The sequence below is a fragment of the Schistocerca serialis genome, chromosome 7 (genome assembly GCF_023864345.2).
Source record: "Schistocerca serialis cubense isolate TAMUIC-IGC-003099 chromosome 7, iqSchSeri2.2, whole genome shotgun sequence".
NCBI lineage: Eukaryota > Metazoa > Arthropoda > Insecta > Orthoptera > Acrididae > Schistocerca > Schistocerca serialis.
The window spans coordinates 577,214,952-577,232,857 of NC_064644.1; the positions used below are offsets into that span (position 1 = coordinate 577,214,952).

General features: G+C 41.2%; 1 protein-coding gene across 2 annotated transcripts in view; it reads right to left on the reverse strand.

The window, feature by feature from the left end:
* Nucleotides 1–1,706: 1,706 nt before the first annotated feature.
* The window catches only part of LOC126412190 (tyrosine-protein kinase CSK), a 234,514-nt gene continuing 218,314 nt past the window's right edge, over nucleotides 1,707–17,906 (reverse strand). For both annotated transcript variants that reach the window (XM_050081669.1, XM_050081670.1), the window contains exon 10: nucleotides 1,707–5,569. In XM_050081669.1, coding sequence (XP_049937626.1) covers nucleotides 5,486–5,569 — 84 coding nt within the window. In that variant the 3' untranslated portion in view covers nucleotides 1,707–5,485. The remainder of the gene's footprint in view (nucleotides 5,570–17,906) is intronic.

Sequence of the window (17,906 nt, forward strand, 5' to 3'; positions counted from 1 at the left end):
AGTCAGGAATCATCTCACAATGGTACACAAATTGTCATGCTGATACAATGAAAATCAATAGTTCAAAATATATGTACCAGATACATAGGTACTTTCTACAAGGGTAGGATAGGTTTACAGTTGGTCTTGATGTAGGAACCATCCAGGCATTTGTCTGAAGTGATTTATAAAACCATGTAAAACCCAAATAAGAGTGGGCACACAGAGCAAAGTTCATCTTCCTGAATGTGACGTAGATATTGTAATAGCTGCTCTGCCTCATTTGGCTGGTCCCTATTATACAATCTTCTTTTATTTATACAGAGTCTGCTATAGGTAACCAATAATATAGTTACGAAAATTAGAATAATGTCATCACTATTATTTTTATGTGTATGGGTTTTGGCAGTACAAACATTCTGCCTCTTGAATTTAAGTGCTGGCCAGAAATTATGTCTTGTACATATAAGACACTAATTGAGTTCTCAAAATTGCCAGGATAGGTATTTAATCTAGTCTTATATTACTCTACCTCCTCCTTCCCCCTCTCTCTGTCCAACTCATCCACAACCCTCATTCTGTACATCTCTTCCTCCCTCTCACTGTACTGTTCCTCCAACCCCTTCTCTCTGTCCGTGTCATCCTGCCCCTGTCTGTTTCAATCTACTCCTCCCCCCCCCCCCCCGCCCCCACTGTCTGTCCATCACCCCCTCCTCAATGGGACATTGGTGGTTCTTACTCCTCCAATATATCTTTGCAGATAGTAAGTAGCACGTGTATCAAGTGCTACAAGGAGGAGCTTTTTATCAGCAGTTTTACTAATAACACTTCCCCTTACTTGTACGGATTGTGCATTCCTGCCCATTGAGAGAGCCCCTGACAGAGGTGCATCCCTGGCCAACTGCATCCCTGTATACAGGGGAAACATTCTGATGAAAAATCTTGGAAAGTTGTCAGTAGAGGCGGCCTCTGACAAGTCCCAGGATTTAATGTGTGATTTTTATACATGGGACACACTAAAAAACAATGTGTATGCTGACAATCCTCACACAGACAATATTTAAATGGAACATAACAAGAGAAATTAACATCATGCTTGCAGAATTACAGTGTGTTGCTGATAACGTCATCACATGAAGTCAATGAAGACTGGACACCCATGGCTACCACATCCAGCATCTCCTGTAACTACATTTTTTTTTAATGTTAATATTATCTTTTCTATTTTAGTCAGTTCACTGTTACTTGAAACTCAGGCATGAGGCATATTGGTTATATGTATGAGACACTATACTATACGGAATAGGTGTTTCTTTTCTCTTTCTTCCCCCCCCCCCCCCCCACCCCCCCCCCCCCCCCCCCGAGAAGCATTAATGTTCTGTATTTAAGTTTGGCCAGTTGAACTGCCTAGTCTTTTTTTTGTTACCATACTGGGATTTTCTCGGCCTACAAAATGAGTGCATTGGTACATGCCGAGGCCTATTTCCTTCAGCCCTACATACCTAGAAAGGTGGTGTCTATTCTTCTGGGTGACAGAAGCCATCTTCAGCTGACTTGAGAACTGTATACTTTCTGTTTCATGATGAAAATTTGGTCCATGAACACACAATTAATAAACATACAACTACCATCTCTACTAATTCCCATCACTTCTAAAATACTTAAATATTAATAAGCATAATTTATTTTTGGAACTGATAATAATAATCCATTAAAAATGCATGAAGTCAGTCATGTTTCGTATGGTTTATTCACTATATACAGTATTATTTACATAGACAATATACATCAAAATATAAAGAAGAATTTTTTCATACCATAGTCTAACTCTCTCTCTCTCACACACACACACATATATGCACACAAACACACTATCAGACATAAAAGATATTCTTCTTGAGCATCTGGGGGATAGACCTTAAACATTCCCATTATTCCAGTAATGACAGAACATTTTCTTGTATACGAAAGTCTTTCTTATTTCAATTTCTTAGCATTCTGCAAGAAATGTATTGTAAAATATTCAAAACATAATGTTTGCAAAACATTAATATTTCCTAAAAATAATTATTGTATTAAAGTCTGATATAGTTAAAATGGCTGGAATATGTAAACTGTGTTACACACACATCTTTCATCTCACAACTTTCACGTTTCCTTCATTGTTTCCTACTTTTATAACTGAAAAGGAAGATTTGATTTTATCTGTGTAGACACATGGCATCAATTTTTTGTAACTATTGTAACACAGTGTTACGTGTCAATTTCAACAGATACAACAGTTCAACAAACACTAATTACATTATTCCCACTTAAGTATTTATTTCTTCATTGAGATACATGCTGCACCAACAGCTTCAGTCACCAGCATACTAATATTTGAGGTAACAATTCCAAAACAAGTAAAAGAAGCCATCATAGTGAGTTTCAAAAAACACATGTCAATAATTTTAAAAAAATACAAATTCTGGTAATGACAGTAGTTTCTCAAGAAAACCAAGGCACCAATATAAAAATGAGGAACCTCATATCTCCATGTAATTCAGCACAATACTTCATAAAGTGGGTAGCAGTAATCCATACAGTAACAACTATCGAAGCTACATATTTTGGTACTTACAGCCAAACTGAGATAAACTCATACGGCTCATGTCCAGTAACCTAAAAAGCATGTTGCTAATATTACCTTTCACAGTAAATAATTATGAAGGAACATTTACATATTGGCATTATTACAATGAGCTGATAGGTTTTTATAAAATGAAGTAGTAATTGCCATGGTTTTTATTTTTGAGGAAATGATGTCATTGATGACCTTACCAGCAGACAGATGGAACAATGAAGTCAGCAAAACTATCAATTTCTTTCAACTTCCTTGCACCATAGTATTTCTCAAACACTGGTCCAAGGTGAGTGGATGTATTCTTAAGTAGCCAAACAGCCTGTACTTGCACTTTTCCTATCTGCTGTATAGCAATGATTCAACATATGAGATGAGCAAACTGTTTAACTGTACCTTTTCCTCAGGAATTTTTCAGTTTCAGACACAGAGAGTACACTATATATGAGTAAGTAACTAAAATAAAGCGGTTTTTTTCATGATAGAAATCTAAATTGATTCATGGTAATTTTTCATTACATAAATTCATAGTTAAATCATGTCAAGAACAAACAAATGTTGCTGGGATCAGTGCAATGCCAAAGTAAAACCACATTACAAATTGATTCAAGAATGGTGAAGCACCATTTACATGTGACTGGACAAATAAGACATATACACCACAATCATTTTACAATTCAGAAGTAATTCACTAACATGTAAAATAGTATTTTTTACATGATTAAGACACTTGAGCATAGTGCCACAGCACTGTGTAATAGTGTTAATGTAGTATTACAACTATAGGGTCCACAAAACAGATCCTGCAATCAATGGAGGAGTGAAAAAAACTTCTATGTGATTCACTTATGCAGATACAGACATTATCTTTTTGGAGCCAGCAGTCAATTCAGCCAGGAAAGAGGAAAATGCTCACAGGCTGACAGGGGTTATACAGGTATTAAAGATGGAAATCCTTTTGAAACCTTGCTGTAGGGAGAGACAGCAAGAACAGACAAGGTGAAAATGAACAGATCCATTAAGTAGAAGTTTTTCTTCCTCTATATTTGATTGTAGTTTCTTTTAAGAGAAAACTTTCTATAAACAATTTTAACAAACATTTCAGTAACAGATGATGGGAGCCCTCCTGTGGTGCCAATATTCATTACTGGATATAAATATTTTCATAAGTTTCAATAAATTTCTTCACACACAATTTAAATAATACGAATCTCATCAATTATCAATCTGTTATGTATGTCATGACCTGGAATAACTACTGAGTAAAATTAAGTCAGTAACAGAAAATGCAATAATGAACAAGTAAAATCCAATTAAAGATGATAATGATATTTAATGAATACTCCAGAAAACTTCATTAGGGATGTCAATCCATGTTCCATTGTAGTGTAAATGTATAGGAAACAGCTTAGGAAAACATAAAGAAATATGCAAGTATTTAAAATATAACATCAAAAATAGTTATAATCACTATGTCCACTAATAACAAATTTATAAATGTTTCCTCCGTTCACTGCTAAAAGGTGTTAACTGCACAAATTCAACACATAAAGAAGACATGCTTTTTGGCATTCTAAATATTTATTCACAAAAATTGAAAAAGCTATTTCAATTGGCTCTAAAAAATCCATTACAGATGGATGATAAATTCAGCGGCCTGTTATCAAAGCTGGCCTGAGATATTTTAGCGCAACAGGACAATATTGATGAACACATTGACTCTGTGCAAAGAATAAACATTGTAAAGAAAGCAGTCTTATAATTGATCAGCTTTACTACAAAAGAGCTCTTCATTCTAACTGAGATGAAGTCCAAAACTATTTGTCCATATATGCCTAAATTTAATAGCTACATTAAATGTAACATTTTTCGGATGAACATTTATTATTCAATAAAGACCTGGAGGAGCAGGTGATTCTGTAGTAATTGGTATGAACAGATGACTCAAAAATGGCTACAGAATCAAACAGAAAAGAAAAAATAATCATATCTGAATTGTTATTTAAATGTTCTAGAACTTGACTTATCATCATTAATATTTTTTTGAGCTGAAGAATTTCACAATATAGATATCTTGGTATTGTGGGCATAGGTTTTGCTCAGCATGACTGGAGAAGAAATTACTACTAACACAAAATCACAGGAAGATAACAGTGTATCAGATCGTTATGAAACATTAAGTGAGAAGTTAAGACTATACACTGCATACATGTTTGCATATGTATAAATAGATATATTTATGGGTGATTTTGTAACTATATATATTAGAACTCTCATTAAATAATTATTAAAATATAATCATATTTGATCATTAACAAATTCATTATTATTTACATAAATATACAAAATTTAAATATATGTAAGAATATAAATTGCACATTTCAGAGGATTTTAAAGGGTTACTGGAACATATTTATAAAAGGTAACAGGTGATTGGCAAAACTGTGACGTTAAAAAGGTGGGCTTACATCATAAACTTCAAGAATGAAAATCTGGCATTCACTAATGACTAATTTGGTGAAAAACCAAACAACATCAAATGGAAAAGGAACCTCTGATGCTGACTTAATATTTCATTTTTACAGTTTCATAAAGTAAAACTGCTCACCTCCCTCATTCCTGCACTGTATGAACAAAGACAAATCTTTAAAGCAGGTATCAATTGACATCCCTAAGTACTTATTACAACATTGCAAAGATGGAGATATGTGCATATGAAACAGCCAAAACACACATTTATGCAGCCAGGAGTATCACATAATTCAACTTTAAATCCAAGCGCACGCGCGCGCGCACACACACACACACACACACACACACACACACACACACACACACGACAGGCAGAAATAGAAAGATGATCTGCTTCATAGCATATCCTTTCATTTACGTAGTTTGTGCCCTAAGATGACCCAACTTTGCTTTCACTTCACGGAACGTTGGCCGCTTATCAGGTACTAGATCCCATGCCTAGAAAAGAATTAACAATAAAAACTTTACATCATCATCTTACACTTTACATGGAACACTTAACCACTATGGCTACTACGTACATTATTAAAGATATGTGAGAGAAGTATGGAAATTGATTGTGTTTGTTGTTTGTTTATTACTACTAAATAGATAAAAATCCACTTGCACACTTGTTCTTCAGCAGCCTCAGTTAAAAACTAAGATTTATTGGCAAAATAAATGATAGAGAAAATAAAACTGTTTTCTGAATCTAGTATCATTATTCCAACTGAAAATACTAATTCTTGTAATCAGTCACATTTATTATATTATACTTTCCCCATAATTGTTTTGGAGTATTATACCTCCACCATCAGGTGGATTTATATCAACTAATAAAGTATGGAGGTGTTGTATCTACATCGTTTGGGTAACCTGTGCAACTGTCTAACAGCAGAAGTATGAAGCCCAGAGTTATGTGCACGCTTTGATTACATACATTAACAGTAATATCATACTCTTCTAAATACTGCAACTACACAGAGTGAACTTTAAAAATTCTAACTTCTTACTCTAAAACCCTAATGTAACTTAAATGTAGACAAGTGCTATGTTATATGAAAGGAAACACAGAGAGATATTGCAATGTCAACAGTTTGCCCAAGTCTCTCTCTTGGTACCACACCACATTTTTTGACTGCTCTTTCCTGACAATAGGCACCTATGGAAACTCATTCCCTACTTATGATGCTCTTTTGTAAAATATAAATGAAACAAGCAATAAACATGTTTTCTTACTGTCATCCACATAAGATGTTCAACCCGAACCGTGAAAATCAGGTGACAGGTGGAACTATTAGTCATCTGGTGTCAGACATGCTGTCATGCTATAAGCATAGTCTGTCCATACTGCTGAGAACAGAGACAAATAACTGGTTTTTTATTAATTTTCTTTTCTTACTAAGTGTGGCCCACAAGTAAATGGCAAGTTACAGTTAAAGTACAGCACTGTTTATCTGGATGGTGGTTAACCAAACTGTTACTTGCACATGTCTGCTGCCACCACCCTCCCCCACCCCCGCAATGATCTTGCCCCCTCACTCCCGCTCCCTCCACGACAATGCCAAGTTGCCGTCTATAGTAACCACTTGCCCTCTGTTATGATCACTTGTGTCAACTTTGCGTCATGAAGTAAACTTTTGACGTAAAATGCCTACACATAAACCTGTTGGCCTTTCTATGAAATATAAATATGAGATTAAAAAAAGATTAGAGGAAGGTGAATCTGCAACTAAGTTATCTAATGAGTACAAGGTTGGTAACTTGAAAGTTATGGATATAAAGAGCAAAAGACAAGCATCCTGAATTTTATATGCAAGCTTGATTCTACTGATGAATTGACAAACTGTACAACTAAGAAGCTCGCCATGAAACGCGGATCTAGATGATGCTGTTTACAAGTGGTCTATCTCTGATCCCACTCTACGTGAAAATATAATTCAATTTAGTGAAAACTGGACGTTGTCAAATTTTAAGGCAAGCACGGGCTGGTTAAAATGCTGCAAGTTAAGACACGGCATTTGTGAGGAGGAGGAAAACTATTTTCCATTTTTTTCAGCAGCTGATTCTTTCAGAATCAAACTAAGGGAATTGTTGAGGAAACGTTACGCTCTCAAAAACACTTACAATGCTGACAGAAGTGGGCACAATTGAAAAGCTTTGCCAAGAAAAACTATTGTTTCATGTCATGAATTAGCAGCACCTGGTAAAACTTGTGCTAATGATACAGGTAGCCACCAATTGCCTATTGGTAAAAGTAAGACATCATGTTGTTTCAAACATGTTAATATGTTTGTGGATGCATATTATTTACACCTCACAAAAGAGTACCTGGGTGCATAGTGTGATTTTCAAGAAATGGTTTATGGAAGTTTTTGTACCCTCTGTAAATGCTAATCTGTTAAAGGATGGCAAAAGGAAGAAAACATTGCTACTCCTTGACAACACATCATCTCATCCATCCTGTGATAGCTTAAACAAAAAGGGTGAGCTCATAAAAGTGACTTTTCTTCTATATAATGTAACTTCCTTATTACAACCCATGGATCAAGGTATTAATGAGAGTTTCAAATGGTATTACAGAAAATAATTGTTACATAGAAAGAGAAGAATGTCCATTAAGAAAGCCTGGAATAAAATTTTGAGTATAGTGTAAATTTCTCAAAGTCTAATTAAAAATGACAAACAGAATAATATGTCTGAAATGCTCAATATGCTAAATGAACTCAGCTGCCATTAATGCAATCAAGAAGACATTCAAGAATGGAGGCACCAAATCATACAGGATAGAAAAATTTTACAGCTTGTCATTGATAAAACTGATCATCAACCAGTGGCCCAGAAAACAAATATGAAAATATACCAGCTGCTTCTGAAGAATTTACATGCCTAGATACAGCCTTTCAATGGTTTGAAACTCAAGATGAAAGTGATCAGTATCAGACATATGTCCTGAAGAAAGTGTGTGACTTAACTGCTCATTAGCAGGTAGGTTTGCATAGAGCGATAAAAATTAAAAGATTTTTTTAAAGCACTGTACATGCAAAATGCATATCTATTACATTTTTTTGCTTACTAGGCTGTGTTACATATATTCCTTCTATACTCGCTTTTGTAATAATAAAAGAGATCCATGTTATTATAAATATATGTAGTTATTATTTGTCAACAAACGTATACAATTCGATTATCTGAATAAACCAGTTTGGTTGATGATAATGCCATTAGACACAAGGGACAGGCTGAGATTGGGGATAGATATCAACCATGTTCTTTCAAAGGAACCACACCTTCAGAAATTCAAGATACAGAAACCTAAATCTGGATGGTCTCACAGACATTCAAACTGTCACAGTGGAAGTCAGAAGTAATATTATTGTCCATGCCTTTGGGCACATCGAATAATGAAAAATAGAGATTCTTCTGTAAGAACACAGTGTGGTGGCCCTTCACCACACATCAGTCTTAGCAGTTTATACTTTCCTTAGCTTTCTATGGCCGTCTGCTAAGGTGGGGAGTTTCTTCCTTCCCACATTTACTCCCAACCCCAAGCTGTTGATTCTACTGTACGACCAGATGCTGCCCACTATGGTCACTTGCTATGGGTACACAACAATAACTCAGCTCCTAGCAAGACTTCCACCAACCTAGCCTCACTCTATATCTTGATCTTGTCCTCACAGTGTCAAGATTTCCTTCGACCCTGTCCCGCTATGGACACGCACACGGCAACAAGCGTCGTACAGAGATATTTATCAATGAGTTTTAAGACTCACTCATGACATCTCTACACCTGCTATGCAGCCTGGTGTATAAATTGGTGTTTCATGCTGCAAAATATTCCAACCAGTGTGTGTTAGTGCCCATGTGAGTACTGTCCAAGTTCTGAGCTCTGTCAATCGCTGCCAGCATGCTCCTGTGTTATATATGTGCCTTTGGTTTGGACCTTGCTTAAACAATTTCTTCCATGAGAGGAAATTAATTCTGCTTCCCAAGCCGATAAGAATCAGTGTTGTGCTGGTGGATACTCTGGCATGAGTTAGTGACTGTTAGGGGTCAACTGTTCTTACTGCACCAGTGAGTTTGTTCAGTGTCCACTATTCTCACAAAGCTGCACTTTTATCTAGTGCCATCACCTTGGTAAGTGACTTTCTCCTATATCTGTCAACTTTTAGGCCATTTCAAGTTTTTATTTTTTTAGTTGTTTCATAAATGTGTTGTTTCTTAACTATGTGTGGTCACTGATCTCTGTGCAGCACCTAGCATTACTTGTTTCACATCTTTTTAATTAATTTAGCGAGTTGGGTAAGGGAACATTCCTACACTGGTGACCCGAGGAACTCAGGCTACTTAATTTTCTAATTAAGCAAGTTCTTGGCTGCCTTGTCTCATTATGCGTGAATTTCACTTATAAACATGTGTGCAACTCACCAACAACATCCATTTTCATGCTACAGACACTAGTCTGCTTCGCCTCATAAGTTAATTATTCTGCAGTTGTTTCACCTGTGTGACCTAGTGGCCATGGCTTTTGCCACCAGCACCACATGACATATTGCCAACCTGACTGTGTGCCTTGCAGAAGTGGAACTCAACAACACCGACTTGCACATGCAACTCGCAGTGATGTGACCACCAGTAGCCCATCCCCAGGAGCCAGATGCCACACAGATGCCCACACCAGCTGCTGCATCTACTATCGCCAACACTCCCTCCGACTGCGATGTGCCAAGGGCCAATCCCCCACTTGCTGCCACTATTCCATCCGTCCAGTCGGGAGTGTATGACATGCTCATCCACTTCAGTGCTGTCATGGCAGTATTGTGGATGACAGTGGCCTCCCCCAATTCTGACCATCACCGTCCACGCAGCCCCAGTCACCTTGGCCTACAAAGTGATCTTCCCTGGACCTTCACTGTGTCAGACATCTCTTACATCTATTACCTGAGTGGACGACTTTATCGGGCACTACCACCTGCTCTGTGAGATTGCCGGCCAGTGCCTCAATGACAGTGAGGCACTTGTTTTGCTGTTTTCTTCTATGTGAAGCAGTAGGCGTGTTATGGCCCATATGTTGATCTCCTGGTGCAATTTCCCGCTCTCACACACCCATCCAGTGCACTTCGGAGGAGGGGGGTGTCTGCCATTCAACTGTCCACTACATCGACACCACCCCCTGGCTACCCATTTTCTACTGACCACAGGTCCTACAATCAGACAAAATCATGATCACCAAGGCTGAGTTTGAAGAGCTGCTTGCTAACAGTGCTGCATCCTTCAAAGAGCAGGTGGGCATCTGCCCTTCACACTGCTAATAAGAAGGATGGCACCTGGCACCCATGTGGTGATTACCAGAAGCTAAATGCTCGTACCATCCCTGAGCAGTACCCCATGCTGCTTCAACGCAGCTACAACAATGTGCTCACTGGGGCTACCATCTTCAGCATGATCAAATGAGCCAAGGCTTTCATCCAGATTGCGGTCACATGTGAGGACTTCATGAAGACCGCCACTATCACACTAATTTAGTGTTGTACATGCTCCGCTTTTAGCCTGCCCATGCTTGCCCGGTGGCCAGGCGGTCAGGCCGCCGCGCGTTGTCAACAGAACGGGCAGGCTGCTTCACTCCCAGCCAAGCCAAGCAGAACCCAACCCGGGCAGGCTGCATGAAACTTGCTTGCCTGCCCACAATATTGCTAAGTTGTGCTACGCAGCCGTTTAGTCTGCGCGCGTCATTGTCGTATTATGAACGTGAATTAAAAGTTTTTATTTTACCTGAGCACCAAAAGACAAACCCCCAGCATTATATATATATATATATATATCTCCGTAGAATGCCAGTTTTCTTTCTCCTGATAACTACATCCTCCTGAGTAGTCCCCGCCCGGAGATCTGAATGGGGGACTATTTTACCGCCAGAATATTTTACCCAAGAGAATGCCATCATCATTTAACCATACCTAACGGAATTCGACAAATTGCGCGTTTTTATTCCAATTTTGATGAAATTTGGCACACTTGATATTCAAAGCAGGATGAAGGGTGCTGTCTGCTGAATGGTGCTTGGCAGAGGGTACTTTACTTACACACTTATACACCAACCTACAGTTTTATTCCGATCTTGAAGAAATTTTGCACACTTGACCATCAAGAGGAACATAGCTGTCTACATAATATTTCGGACAGTGCATGGAATAGAGTACCTTGTCATGGACATGTAATGCACCCCTTTGTAATTGTCTGTACATAGATCAATTGTACTGGCACATTTACCAGAACGAATCGCATGCAGTATATCTGGGAGCATTTCGCTGCTCACTTTATGAGCTAAGGTTTGAACTTTCCTAGCTACTGTCACTCGGGAACGCATAATATTTTTAATATCAACTGAGCCATATTTTTTACCTATGTCGATCAGTGTCTGCCCTAAATTAAGAAATCCTTCTCCCTCTATACTGGTAAATGGTCTCAGGTCCTTAGCACACATTTCGACACACTTTTCAGCCACTAAATCTTTGTCCTCTTTCAAGACATTTACGGCGTGAGGGAACTGCTTGTCAAATTTTCACACATGTCGTAACATACTCGAGGTTCCCGAATAAGTACTTAAGAGCTTTTTACATAGTTTGCATCAAGACACACCTACCGATTTATTTGAAGCGGCCTCATAAATACACGAAAACGTTTCCCATGCGGCACTTGTGCTCTATTTCGTTACCAGAATGTATTTGCCAGTTGTCAATTTTTTTTCAATCTTGCTAACGTTCGACCTATTCATTATGCTGTCCCCACCGTTGCGATAAATGAACTGCGGGCTAACTACCTGGCTACAATAGTCACGGTAGCTTGACGGCGCAACCTGTTGTCAGGCGCAGCAAGCTGAGCGGGTCCCGTGAAGCTTGGCAGGCCTGCGGGAACCCAGGTAGCCCGGTCTTGCGGGAGCCCAAGTCGGCCGCATTACCCACTATGCTTCAGTACACGCGCACTCTTGGTGTTTACGTCGTGGCAGGCTGACCTGCGTGAATGGTTGCAGAGGAGCTAGGGGCAAGCAGGCTGCAAAAGGAATTTGTGCACCTCTACACTAATCGTGCTCTACAAGGACACCTTTATGACCTTTGGCCTCTGTAATGGTGCCCAAAAGTGGCAGTGTTTTGTGGATGGCATCATGTAAGGCTTGCACTGGTGTTTCACCTACTTGGACAAACATACTTGTTTTCTTTGCAACACACAAGGAACACAAAAAGCACCTCCACAGTATTTTTAAACACTTCCAGGATGTTTCAAACACAGTAAACTGCGCTCTTGGTGCCAGTGAGGTGGTATTCCTGGGCCATACCATCTCCACCACCAGCTCATGTCCCCTGCTCAATGAGGCACGGGCTGTCCTTTAAATCCCATGCCCAAACACACTCAAGAACTTATACTTCTTCCTTGGCATGTTAAAATTCTTTTATCACCATCTGAGGAATGCTGCTATTATGCAGGAGACACTCACTGCCACACTTCACAATGCCAAAACATGGGAAACAAATCAGTGCTGTGGATGCCACAAATGGAAGACAGTTTCTCTGCTGCCAAGAACGACTTGGCAGACACTACCTAATCGCCCTGCTTGCCATCGCGGTGGACACCAGCCAGAATGTTATTGTTGCTGTCCTGCAACAGCACACTGGAAACATCTGACAGCCACTCATTTTTTTCTCTCTGCCACTCAACAGCTGGAGTGCATATGACAGAAGAGCTCCTCACCATTTGTGAGACAATCAAATATTTTCAGCTGTCGGTGAAGGCCCACCACTTCATGGTCTTCACTGACTACAAGCCTATAACATTTGCTCTCTCAATAGATATGGACCAGTGCTCCCCACATCAGTTCCAACAGCTGTTGTTCATCTCCAAATTTACTACTGACACACATCACATCGACTGAAATGACAACATCATTACAATCTGCTTCAGCCACACCTGTGCCATCATTTCATCCCTAGGCTACAAGGCACAACCCAGAAGTTGCCCGTCTCCACCTGGATGCTGCTTCAACATACATCATCTCCCAGTTCAGACAGCAGAATCTGGTGCAACACATCCACTGACTTACCGCACCCATTCCTCTTCATTGCCTTCCACAAGGCTGCATTTGTTCGGATACAGAATGTGACACACCCTGGCATGCACATGTCCACCACACTAGTGATGCAGTGTTTCCTGTGGCCAAGCATTCAGAGGGGCTGCATGACCTGGCCTTGCATCTGCCTCATCTGTCAGGGTGCCTAGGTCATCCACCACCTATATGCCAATCACTGCCATCACAGAATGTCAGGTATTGCTTCACCAACATTCACGTGGACATCGTCAGCCCTTTACCTTCCTCTGATGGCTGCAACTACCTCCCCACCATGGTGGACAGGTTAACCTGCTGCCCCAAGGCAACGTCAATACTCACATCACCATCATCATGATCATCATCATTATTATTGCCACTGAAGCTGCCATCTTTGACTACATGTGAACTGCTCATTTTGCCTGCCCATACCCCATCACACTGGACTGCAGCTGCCAAAATACATCTGCCCTTTTTTGTGCACTGCAGAACTCTGTGGGGCTGATCTGCACCTGATGTTGCGCTACTATCCAGCCACCAACAGCATGGTGAAACAGTTCCACCATTCCTTCAAAGCCACTCTTGTCTGCCAGAACAGCATGCGGACTGCTGCCCTGCCACGGATATTTCTCATCCTTCGTGTCACTCACAAGTCTGAGCCTGAGACATCAGCCACTGATCTTGTTTACAGCCAGTTGCTTGCCACACTGGACGATTTCCTAGAGCCCACTAACCTCCCACAGATGATGTCAAGCCCGGGTTTGTCGCCAGCTTGCAGGACAGTGTAGCTCATCTGTGACCCCCCCCCCCCCCCACAGTACCACAGAGCATCCATTCCATTCACAGCAACCTCACTTCATTCACACACATTATATTGTGCATCGATCCTCACCAACCCCCACTTCACCAGCACTACTTCGGCTGCCCAACGAGTCCAGAAGATGTTTACCTTGCATCTTCATGACACCCCTATCAGCATTTAGATTAATAGGCTAAAGCTCAGCTATATGCTGCATGACCATTCACTATGCAGCCTGATTACCATCTTTGAGAAACCCCGTAGATACCCATGCCTGTGACAATGCCACTGCCAACACCATCCCCACCACCACATTAAACATACCCATCACCGAAGCCCCCCGAGATGCCATCCTACCAAACTACAGTCAAACACACTGTGGGCCACCCACCATGCTATGCCAGCACCACCCCCAACCTACTGCCCATCGAGAACACTGGCGCCAGCATCTCCAAGGCCCACAATGCTCATATCCCTGCCCCTCTACCTCTTTTGCAGCCTACGCCCAGTGCAGTGATTTCACATCCACCACTTCCAACAACTGATTATGCCCCCAATGTCATGTACGCCACTGCCAACAGCTGGTTATGCTCCCAATGTCGCATTGCAGCCTGCACCACTTCCATACAATAGCCATGTACAGAACTCTAACAATAACGAGGCACTGCCGTGGGAGGTATAAAAAATTGCACTACATGACTGGTTGAGAGCAGCCACGTCAAGCCTGTTTCAATAGTCAGGTGTTACTTTACAAGTTCCCAGCACTGCACCCCAGTCCTGCCACTGCCCGTCCTCATGCCAGAGGCACCGGCAATTTATGCTCACAGTATCTGGTGCAGGCATTTTTTAACTGCCAAATTTTTCAACATAGCTGTTAGCCCTTCCTTGCAGTGACCTGGTAGTGCTCCTGCAGCCTTAACTCTGCAGCCCCACACTGCCAATTGTGCCCAGCACCTGCCCACCACAGTGCACACAGTATGACAGCACCTTCCTCCCACCTCATGCACCATCAGTTTATTCACCACTCACATTCGTTGCCAGTATCATGTGTCTAGCTCACTATCACACTGCTGACTGGAACTACTGACAACCAGCCGCCCCAGCGACCTCACACCTGGCATTCTGATGTTGGGCACCTGCCTCCATCGCATGCCTGTCATCCTTGGTGTCAACGCTATTACCCACTGCCTCACCGTTGGTACAACACCCCTCTTCACCGGTACCACTGACCTCCATTGTCACCACCTGACTGGGGTGCACTGAAGGAGCATCCCCGAAGATTGTGACAGCAAGACACAAATGAGAACCGCAATCGGGCACACCCTGGGCAACATTGATCTATCAGCGGCTAATCCATCAACAACCAGAACGGACTTCTGAGAAAATGAAGACCAATAAGACCCTACCCAAACAGTCTTTTCTAAGACCACTTGTGATGATGTCAATAAACATTGAAGGAATATCGAGAGACAAAGAAGTTTTATTATCTGACTTGTGTAAAGAATATCAATGTGACTTCTTCCTGATTCAAGAAACTCATCGGGGCAGTACAAGACCCACACCCAAAATAGATGGAATGAAGATTATCTTGGAGAGACCACATGAACGGTACGATAGTGCCGTCTTCGCCAGGCCAGGAATTAGAGTCACTTCTGCATCACTGAGCGACAGGCAAGACATTGAGATATTAACCATTCGAACTCAGCAATATAACGTTACCTCTGTGTACAAACCCCCAGATCAGATTTTGTCTTCACTGAGCCTGGCAATTTCAGTTACCAAGACTTTAATTTAGTATTGGGTGATTTCAACTGTCAGAGTACTACTTGGGGCTATAAAGAAACTAACAGCAGCGGAGTGGAACTAGAGACCTGGGCTAAGGTACAAGATCTACTGCTCATACATGACCCGAAACTGCCAAGCTCCTTTAATAGTGCCAGAGGGAAGAAAGGGTACAATCCCGATAACATCTTTGTTAGCAAGAAACTCGCTGGCCCATGTGGAAAACTGATTGGGGAGCCAATTCCCCATACGCAGTATTGGCCCATAATTTGCATGGTCAATGCAGTTGTTAAGCCTGAACAAGTTCATTTCAAAAGAAGGTTCAGTTTTAAAAAGACCAACTGGAAGAAACTTAGAGCACTCATTGATGTAGAAATAACAAAAATCCCCCCACAACCTGAGATGTACGACTCTTTTGTCAAACTCGTTCAGAAGGTGTCTAGGAAAACAAAACTGCGAGGATGCAGAACACAGTATATTATGGGACTGTCTGAGGACACAAAGCCACTACTGGAAAGATACCAGAAGCTCTTCGATAACAACCCATTTGATGATGAGACACTTCTAGCAGGTGATGAACTCATGTCAGTCATAGCTGAGAACCGCAAAGCCAAATGGTGTGACCTTGTGGAGAACCTGGACATGAAAGTGAACAGTAGGCAGGCTTGGAAACTGTTAAAGAACTCTAACGGTGACGCCACAAAGTCAAATGATAAATTTACTAATGTCACAGCAGACCAAGTCGCCACTACACACCTTATGAATGGCAAAACCCACGGCAGAAAGTACCAAGAACCATTAGCTTGTGATCCGGCAGAGGAAAATCATCACCTCAAGGCACCATTTACAATGTCAGAACTTACTGCAGCCATTTCCAGCTTGAAGATTAACAGAGCTCCTGGTATCGATGAATTTAGAGTCGAGCAAATTAAAAACTTTGGCAGTAATACCCTACAGTGGCTGCTAGATTTGATAAATGCATGTGTAGAAAGGCTCCATATTCCAAAGATGTGAAGGAGAGCACAAGTGGTTGCACTTCTGAAACCAGGAAAGGACTCTGATGATCCAAAAAACTTCCGACCTGTGTCTCTTCTATGTCACTGTTTTAAGATCTTGGAACACCTGACGCTAAGTCACATAGAAAGCGTCTTGGAACAACAGATCATCCCACAGCAGGCAGGTTTCCGACAAGGCAAATCGTGCTGTGGTCAAGTCCTGAACCTGACCCAACATATCGAGGTTAGGTTTGAGAGGAAAGAGATCACGGGAGTGGCATTCATAGACCTTTCAGCTGCATACGATACTGTAAACCATCGGAGGCTCCTTAGGAAAGTATATAATGTGACAAGAGATTACCATTTAACATCACTGATAGGTACTTTCCAGCATAATAGGAGATTTTTCGTTGTCTCCAGGGCAAGAAGAGCAGGTGGAGAAATCAGAGGAATGGCCTACCTCAGGGAAGCGTCCTCGCTCCAGCTCTGTATAATATATATACAAATGACCAACCAGTGCCAAACATCACGCGCCAATTTATGTATGCCGATGACACTGCAGTTGCAGCCCAAGGTCACAATTTTATGGATGTAGAGGAGAAATTAACCAGTACCTTGGAAGCTCTCTCCCAGTATTATGAGGCAAACCACCTAAGGCCGAATCCTTCCAAGACGCAGGTCTGTGCATTCCATTTAAAGAACAGGGAGACAAATCGTGAATTAAATGTAATATGGAGAGGTGAACGTCTCGAGCACTGTAAAACATCCAAATATCTTGGTGTCACGTTGGATCACACACTGACCTATAAACATCATTGTAATGCCACAAGGGAAAAAGTCTCAACATCATCAGGAAATTAACCAGCGGATCCTGGGGTGCAAACCCAAAAGTCCTGAGAACTTCAGCCCTTGCGCTCAGTGTGTGAGCTGCGGAATTTGCCGCTCCAGTATGGTCTGCATCAACACACATGAGAAAACTTGATGCCGTGGTGAATGAAATGGCACGGATTGTTACCGAATACTTGAGGCCAACCCCAGTGCACAAGATGTACTTAATCATGGGGATCGCACCGCCCAACCTACAACGTGACATCGCTGCCGAAGCCGAAAAAACCAAGC